This window comes from Bemisia tabaci, chromosome 10, assembly GCF_918797505.1.
Source record: "Bemisia tabaci chromosome 10, PGI_BMITA_v3".
NCBI classification, from domain to species: Eukaryota; Metazoa; Arthropoda; class Insecta; order Hemiptera; family Aleyrodidae; genus Bemisia; species Bemisia tabaci.
The window spans coordinates 35,521,906-35,531,639 of record NC_092802.1 but is presented as its reverse complement, the minus strand read 5'-3'; the positions used below and the strand labels follow the sequence as shown (position 1 = coordinate 35,531,639).

General features: G+C 36.0%; 1 protein-coding gene across 1 annotated transcript; it reads right to left on the bottom strand.

Moving 5' to 3' along the window:
- Window positions 1-732: 732 nt before the first annotated feature.
- Window positions 733-6,378, bottom strand: LOC109033244 (inositol monophosphatase 1; the record flags this gene model as incomplete). The annotated part of the gene is given in 5 exon segments (XM_072305210.1): window positions 733-2,650; window positions 2,839-2,990; window positions 3,753-3,858; window positions 4,314-4,573; window positions 6,245-6,378. Coding segments are annotated over 5 exon segments (762 nt in total), but the record flags the coding sequence as incomplete, so codon positions are not given.
- Window positions 6,379-9,734: the final 3,356 nt, after the last annotated feature.

Sequence of the window (9,734 nt, the reverse complement as noted above, 5' to 3'; positions counted from 1 at the left end):
CCAAGTTTTGATGTTGAAAGTAATTTTTTTTTTTTTTTTTTTTTAAATTTCTTCTTTAAGGAGAGGAGCATTAGTATTTGTAATCTCGTTTCTTTTCTATTGCGCTTAAGTGAGGAAATTATTTACGTATGTATTAATTTTCATTGTTGATGCATTGTGCATTTGATTCAATGGAATATAGTGGCCATTGTACTGTCACTTTCTGTTACTATCTAAGATGGTAAGCTAAACTGAAATTGAATTGAAAAATAGCATGTTGCTGCAAATGTAAGTGGCCTAAATCGAATCTTTGTATTACTCATTTTTACTGTGGCATCAGGTATGAATTGAAATGTCTTCGCATTGGAAGAGCTTACAAAGAAAGGTAATGTTATTGCAATGTATGTGCGTAGGTATGCTCCCGTTTTCAACTTTTAGTCAAACTCAAATTATTGCATTTGTAATGACTAGTTCATGCCTAATCTTTGCTAGAAGCAACAGGCACAGTTACTAGTCTGCAAAGAGTAAAAGGTCATTTGGATTTCACCAAAAATGTAAATACACATGCCTACTCAATTATACACCTTGTGGCAACTGCGCTATTTTTTGTTTTCTTCAAATTGTAGAAATGTCAATATTCAAAGCTCGCATCAACTTGAATGATGCTAACCATAGACTTTTTTTGACCAATAGAACTCACTAATGTTTGTCCCAGGTATCTCAGGACTGTTTTCTGAAAAGAAAAGGCTCAACAGTTGTTACATTTTTTTTTATTCGATCAGCTTAAAAGAGTCGTACTGTGCAACAACATGTTATTGCTTTACTCTCATCTTTGAAAGATGGAATTGAATCCGTTTCAATTGAATTGTTCTACAGTTGAACAAATAAATTCTCCCTGCCCTTGAATTTTTTGCGAAACTTGATTTTGTCCACCATGTGACAAGTAAAAACTTCGAGAATTATTTTAACCAACAACCGTCTTAAAGTTATGATCAGATGTCAGTAAATTGATTTCATCAATCTTACTTTCAGTGTGATGGGTAGAACACTTCCTTGCATATATTTTTTTTAACACAAATTTTTAATAAAAAAACAAAAATTCAAAAACAAAGTCGTAACTTTCAGAATTTTTCATTTGGTCATTCCTTTTAAATTCAATGGAGAATTTGCAGGTGTCTGAAATTTGATAAATTTTGTGTTTAAGTGGAAACTACTGAGTGAACTGAACACGAAGATACCCTTGGCTCATGGATTGAACAATTATTGAAGAAGATAACACAAAATGATCTAATCTGTTAAAATTCATGTGTTTAAATAGGAAATGCTGCCAGTTGATGTCACCAGGCGGTGCACTTTCCCACTTTTAAATCTATTTCCCATATCGGAAAAAAGTTTTAAAAAATACTGTGAAATCAACTCTTTAATCCATTTCAGATGAAGCAATATAACATTTGCATGCAAATTCTCCATCATGCCTTGTCTCCATGGGATGTTTCACAGGATTTTTCCCATGTTCAATCGCAGGAATGGTACGTCAGGGCTTTTTCCCTGATAAAAACACAACAAAATTTCTTCTTCTTCTTTTTACTTCGTTTCTGGGACTCCACATCCACAAAGACCTTTAGTTGACACTGATTAGTATTGACTAACTCAATATTTTTCCCAACTTCACAAGTGGGATTTTTCCTTGGGACAAATTCCATGAAACGTCCTGTGGAGACAAGGCCTTAAGCATTCAAATAAATTTTAATCAGATAAACTGAGCATGGGAATGGCGTTTTAATTCAAATGCACAGTCCATTACTTACCCAAGAACAAACGGGACACTATCCTCTCTTATTCAATAAGTTCACTTCTTTTCGTTTCGGTACTTTTTTTCAACAACTTATTAATACTAAGTTAGTTTTCCAAATTAGGTATTTATTTATCAATACAAGTTTAATTTTTCAAAGGAAGTTGGGTGCCAAGAGCACCCAAAAAATTTCCCAGCAATATTTTCCGGAAAAATGTCCAAGGAACTTCAGGTTATAGCAAGAAATGTGAAGTATCATTGTATACATATGTGCATTTCTTTATCAAAATTTACGATTTTAATCAGAAAGCACACTTCATGTTAATATCAACTCGCAGCAAATATCCCGCTTGGACAAAATTTTCCAAACTTTTCCGTTCTGGAATTACGTATGGAAAAAATAGAACAAAAAAAAACATTAATCCAAGGCAGAATTTACACAGGTTTCTTTCCTTTTTAACATTATAGACTAAACATGTGTTCGTTAAGTCAGCCTTATCACATCAGTCATCAAAACAACAATTTCCAGGCATAGAATAAAATTCTTAGTTTTAACAGACAACATTAGTCAACATTTACTTAATTTCAGAAGTTAGGATACTTAACCTGATTTTACACGAAACGAATAGTTAAAAATAACAAAAGCGCTAATTAAGTCACTCACTTTCAATGTTTTTAGAGGTCATGAGACAAGGTGATGTAGCGATGATTAAGGTTGCACAGTCGGAGAATCTGGTCAGGAAATCGAAACAGAATCGTCCGTGCTTCTTCATAAATCTCTTGTAGGATAGTGCTGCTTGATAAGCTTACTTATTTCTTGAGCAAGAGTAGGGGTACTGGCACAAAGCATTCGACAGCTGAACAAATCAATTGGGCCACCTGAAACATGAAGGGGTATCAATAGGTAAGAAAGAGGCAAAATTAAGGAGGGACGCATCCTTTCATTTCGGTCTTTGGATTTACGAACAGTTTCAAAATTTCACACAGCAGGTGATGAAAATTTATCAGCAAAATGGATTAGCAGGAAAATTGATCGTATTAAAAATAACATTTGAAAGAAATCTTACCTGCCGGATCTATCACAACACCACCAGCTTCTTGGATCAAAAGTGTACCTGCTGCATAATCCCAGGCATGGATTCCGTATTCAAAATACGCATCCGAGCCGCCGAGAGCAACCATGGCCATATTCAAGGCTGCTGAGCCAATACACCTGATTCTGTTGATAAAACAGGAGAAATCGTTATTTCAGGGGGAGAATATAGATAGGTGGAGAGTGTTCTAGGGCTCTAACACTTAAAAACTGATTTTTGAAAATTGATTTTTAACTACGTTGAGAAAACCAAAGTTTTTGACAGGATTGTCGATACATGATTTTAGTTGATAATCCTGCGAATGATGATGGGTCCAATCACAAATTTACATCAATCTGAGTCCCAGTTTTCTACTCTGGAGCAGGGGTGCAGAAACTTCCCAACCACGCGACCGGCCGTTCGCGTGAAATGGGGGAACCCATGTGAGGACGAGAAAAATGGGGGAACACATGTGAGGACAAAAAAATTGGGGGAACTTTGGGAGTTTTTTTTTTTTTAGGGTTTAGGGGGAACTTGACTGTTGAGTGCGCTACTTTGAGTGAACCAAACTGTCAAGTGCGCTGTTTTTGGGGGAGCAAAACATTCAAGCGTGCTGTTTTTGGTGGAACCAAACTGTTGACCGCGCTGTTTTGAGGGAACCCAACTGTCGACAGCCTTACTTCATGTGTCGGGCAAAATTCTGCAAAAACTTAAAATGGGGGAACCTAAATTTATTTTGGGGGAACCCTCGGAAGTTTCTGTACCCCTGCTCTGGAGTCCAAATTCGAAGCCACCCGCTTTTTCAAAACTTAAAGGTTTCATGAACTAGCAATTTTTAAGAATGTTACGATTCCGTTTTCACTTGTGCACTGTGTTATCATTGGCAAGGAATGGGTTTATTTTCTTACCCCTGAGTTAATGGCCGCAAGATATTTATGTTTTGCATCACTATGTCCGACTCTTCTTTACTCTTCTTTGTACCAAACTCGATAGTGATTAACGACCTAGATAGTTCTGAAAGAGAGGTTAAATTCAATTAGGTGCAGTGTCATTGTTAAACTATAGGTTAAAATTCAAGATTCATTGTAGTTTAACACAATTAAACATAGTGACAAAGATCTGACTAAGTACTCAAAGCTTCATGGTCAAAATGCAGTACTTCACAGATAATGGCTTAAATTTTTCATTACAATGACTAACACACAACTCAAGCAAAACTAAAAACCATAAAATTGGGGAAATATTTGTCCATATTTGTGTGTCATTTTTTTTGCTACTAATGCTCATGAAGCTGTCAAATAGTACGGCCTACTGACAAAACTTGTCTTGAACTAGTTCTAAAAACTAAGCAACCCATCACGAGTAAAAAATCCTCTTTCAATTGTAAAAATAAACAGAGCAAATTGATCTATTAATCACCGAATGAGCTTTCGCGCAACAAGTTTAAAAAAACAATTTAAGCAAGATACCTTTTGTTTTGGAGACTTTAATGGGTGCTCCATTGAGAAAAGCGCCTCTGCCTTTTCGAGCAGTGAATAACATTTCGCACACAGGGTTGTAGATGATTCCAATTTCTAACGTCTTATTTACAACAAGAGCCACGGATATGCATGCGTTCGGGTAGCCGTGGACAAAATTTAGAGTTCCATCGACAGGGTCTATTATCCATGTAGGATCATCAGTTAATGTGACCTCCTTACCACTGGCTGTGGTCTCTTCACCAATAAACCTAAAAAAAAGTACGTGAGTAATTTACATGCTTTGTTTGGTGCTCAATGTTTGCAAGTTAGATAACCTTTAGAAAAACCTACTGTCATGCTTGACTTTGTGGGTTAAATTACTTGCAGTAGAATTTCTGCTTTTCAACTTTTGGAAGAGCATTCTCAGGGGACAATTAATACTAGTGGGCCTCCAGGCAAGGTGTGAATTAGAATACAACACAACATGTTTTCTTGTCAAACCTTCTCGAGAAAAACAAACTTTACGGTGAAAACCCTGGAATTCAACTCCTAAATAAGGCATACCTAAATGTTTGTCTGGGTTTTTTTTTTTTTTGGGGGGGGGGGGGGGGTTAAAGGATCATTATAACCGGTATAAGTACGACTGACAGGCCACTGGCCACTGGCCAATACACACTTAATTGCTAAAAAATTAAAAACTTAAAATAAAATTGGAAAATGGAACAGAACAAAAAATTGAAAAACCAATAAAAACCTAAAAATTGCATTCATAAAGAAACTAATCGATATTGAGAAACGACCTGACAATGCTTGACGTCCTTATTACAACGGACTTTTGCATTGATTGGAGCAGATAACTCTTAACTCCGAAGTCTTGAAGCTGTTCAGTTAAACTGTTTGGAACCATCCCAATGACCGCTATTATTAGCGGTTTGATGCGTGCTTTTACTAAAAATACTTGTCAATATCTTGTTCAGGAATTGATTTTCACTAGTGTTAAGAATCGGTTTCCATGCAAAATTTTGAAAAAAAACGAAGTGACGTTTTTAGAGTTCAAATTATGTCTTGTCAGACGTGGGATTCGTTGATTGCATAACTCACTATGTCATCTCAGTTGTGTCATTAGCGATAATTGAATAAATGTCAATCAAGCTCAATGAGTCAATGACAAAGAAAGTGAGTGGTGCAACAGACCAATCATATGACTCTATTCCACCTTAATCCTTTATTTGTCCCATTAATTTACGATCAGCCTTTTTATAATCTGTGAAGCGCATTTTGCGTCATATTATAACAATTAAAATGAGGATAAAACAAACCGAAACACCCATTTTTAAACTTTTCAAATTAAGTAACATACTTGTTTAGTTCATCGTATGCATTTCAGGTTAAAACCCATCTTCAGCAACATAATAAAATAAATCAAAACATGAAAAATAGTTTAAACATACAATAGTGATCGTATGTTAATTTGTCTTAATTTTGTATGTTAATTTGGAGATATTAAAAATACATGTTTCGGTTTGATTTATCCTTATTTCAATACCTCTTTTCATGATTGAGGAGAAATGTGAGGATAAACTTGTTCAGGAGAAGATTGTGGTTTTTCAGGAATTTGACAAAAAAATATTTCCCAACTGTCAGCTCCATCTTTGGAGTGAAATGTACACCAACCGGTGAATTTAGTCCAAGTTGTAACTTCGATGTAGATTCAGAGATGTGGAAACTTTGAACTTATATGATACAGTCCACAACAATTTGAATATTAAAAGCCAATAAATTAAGTAAAAAATTGCATTGTTCAAAAATCTTCCACATTATACTTGTTGGAGCACCATAAGCTCAGCTTGAAACATGCATAAAAACTTCTTCCTCACATTCCGCTTCCTGGAAAAGTCTTGAAAAGTTTTGCTGTAAACAGGTTATAAGAAAATACTTGCTTGTGATTGGGGTATGCTTTGGTGATGTCATCAATAAATAATGCCTCTATTTCATGGTCCGTTTCAGTGACTAGATCAGATTCGCTGGCTTTGGTCTTGACACTTTTCGTCTTCCATATTCTATCTCGAATCAACTGAAAATAAGAATAGGAAGAAATATGAAATTGAACCAACACACGTACCGAAACTTCTTAATTCCTTTCCCTCAAAATTATGAACCGTCACTGTTTAAAGAAGTTTGAAGCTGTTTGCTGCAATTCTACATATTTCATAAGTTTTTGAAGGGAGAAGACTTTTGATTTCATTTCTCAAAGCAATGAAAGAAGAAATTATAAAATTCTAGAGACAAACAAAACAAAAAAATCGTTCCATCCAATTGGAGTGATTGTTTACTAGAGTTCAACAGTCGATAAGGTATTTTTGCTTACTTCTCCAACCCTCTTGCCTAATCTAACCTGACCTTACTATGTAATAAAATTATTTTCCTAAAATACCCAATCATGACTGGAAATTCCTACTAATCTGAATCTTCTTGAAAACGCCTGCTTAGGCGTGTCAAAAAAAAGGAGTAAAAAAAAATGAGCTGATAAAAGAGATCTTCAAAAAAATTCTTTAAAAGATCTGAAAAGTAAAAAATAATTAGCAAAGGGAGAGAGGAAGAAAAGCTCTTCTTGATTTGAAATGGAACTCTGGTAGTAGAGAATTGGTGTTCAATTTACACATTTTCACAATCAATTGTTCTGGTCTCATAAAACATTTTTCTAACGATCATAACAATTTTTTTTTTCCTGTTGCAGCCATACGTGCTCATGATTTCTTTTTGAAGGAATGCTACGATCGATGTCTAACATCAGATCACAGCGGAAATATTTCAAGTCATTGATTCGAGGCACAGTTGAAGTGCTCTTTGATTAGTGTCAAAAATTACTTTCTAAAAAACGGAAAACTGCTGCATGCCCCAACAATTAGGTCCTGAGGAACAGTAAAGAAATTTAATCTGATAGAGGAGAAAAATAATATCTGCGTACACTTCTATTGAGTGATGCAATTTTTTTTTTTTTTTTTTCTTTTTTTACTACTTCAAATAGCCCACAAGGGCTAATCCCACGCTTTAAGTCCCATCCCCCCTCCGTCCCTACTGAACCAGCCCCAGGCAACCATTGTTTGAGACCATCAAACTCGGGTCACCTGGCCGGGAATCGAACCCGGGACCTCCCAATTATAGAGCAAGCGCTACAACCACTACACCATAGGAGGCCGACAATTGCAAGTTGAAGGAAGATAATATTTAATGGAGGAAGTTCAGAGCAAGAATGGAAACATAAGGAGATATTTTTTACATGAATGAGTGTCGAGGCCGGATTGAGTGGGATGGGCAGCTTCCTAAGCAAAGAAATTGTTTTGGAATGCGACAAGCATTCTTTGGTTTTGAACCTGGATAAAGGAGGGTGGAGGACAACAGGAATAAAGACCTCTCTACTTGCTGGCGGTCATTTCCATTTAAAAATGGAGAGTTAATTAGACTGCTGATTATCATAGTCGCTATTTCAAGTGGCTTAGATAGTTGAATTTTCATCCTACTATCAGCTTAAAAGAGAAAATGTTAGGTTGTGTCAAGGTATCATAGAAGTAGATAAACTTCATTAATTCAATAAATTGTCACCTTCCGGTCAAAGTACCACAAGCGCCATGCGATGTTTAAAAATTTCCGCCGCCAATCTATTTTTTTACAGAGAAATTGTTCAACGAAACTGTCCGAAAATTTCACTGAATTTTCTTTGTCCTGCCGATAAAATTCGATGAAATTTTCAAACAGATTCAACCGAAAATTTCTCGGTAAAAAAATAAAATGGTGGCGGAAATTTTTAAACGTCATGGCGCTTGTGATACTTTGCCTGGAAGGTAACGAAATGATAAGCCTGATGGGTCCGAGAGGTTTTACTATCAACCTAGAGCTGAAGGCAGAAGACAAAAAGTTTTTACAGATAATATTGCAGATAACTTGCTCTTGGAACTATGAAGGCTGTCCTCAAAAAACTGAGAGGTGTCCTGCTCTGAGAAAACAATTTAAAAAATCGGATCACAATTTCCAATAGCTTGTCCCTTGTTTAGTTAGTTTTCTAATAACCTTTAGGTTGAGCTCATTCCGTTAAAAAGTGGCTTTTCTTCCACAATTTTTCAGCAACGTGTAAAAAAAAAGGAACCTCCTTAATTTCCATGACATTTTTCATTTTCTAACTCCACTTTGTAGAGACATAGCAATACCTATTGGGAGTTATTGTGAGAATTGTCGGAGTTTGAATGGTCAAGGTCTCAGTGTATCGACAGTGAAACTGCAACGATGTTCATATCCATTGCAGTGTTTCAAATTCCACTCCTGTTTTATTTTTCATAAGGAGACCTGACTGACATCATGGCTTGAAATTTTTACGGAATATTTTTCATTTGAAGACAAAAAATATCTGAAGTTTTCAAGAAATGCTATCAAGTAATTTTTCATTGAGAAAAGAAAGTGTGACAGAAAGTCTGCAATGCTGCAAACCGAGATATGTTCTTGTGCAGTTTCACCACAGGTAAATGCTCAAGATTGTCTTACTTATTAAGCTTTGATACAGCTTAAAAAGTCATTTAGTCATTTTTTATCAGCCTAGAATATTGGGATAGGCTGTCAATAAGGCAAAAATTTTTGATTCACTGAACTGCAATTGAGAAAGAATTTGCTGGTTTTCTTGATAACGTTATCAGAAGTCTTGCAGTCTAAAAGGTTGCAAACTTCATTCTTGGTGTTGCTGCATCCTTGCGCACGGGGTTGGAGGTTGTTTTTCCATTTCACTGAAAAAGCCCAGTCCAGAAAAGCATGTTCTGGACCCAATGAGGGGCTTAATTAGATGACAAGACGCATGAGTCCATTTTCTGAAGTAAAACTCGTCTTAATGCATATTCTATGAAAAATTCGCTCCCAAACGCCAATTTTCAAGCATCAAAAAGTGAGTTTGAGCTTAATACTCGCCATGAGGCTCCATGTAATGCAAAACTTCGAACACGTACTTCCCGAAAAGGCAAAAACTACACTAATGCACCTTGTCCTCCAAGCCCCTCAAACAAGCTCAATGACAGCCAATTAGAGAGCTAATATATTAACTAAGCTCCCATCAACTGTATTCTGGTATCTTGAAATATTTTCTCAAAACATGCCAGCTCTCAGTTTGCAAGGGACAGCCTCTGAATATTGTGATTTTTAGTACCATTCAGGCTTATACCTGCATCTCCAAAAAAGGTCCTTTGGCTCATGAAAACGGAATCAGATAATGCGTTTTTGTGCACCTCCTTTCACTTATAGATTGATAAAGTAACAACAGCTTAGAGACATACTAGTAACTGAATATGACCGCGAATGTGTCATTTCCTTGACTAAGACTGAACCTTAAGTTTCCAGTGCAAAATGGACTAAGCAGAAAGGAACCAAACCACATCTATTGTTGCCAAATTC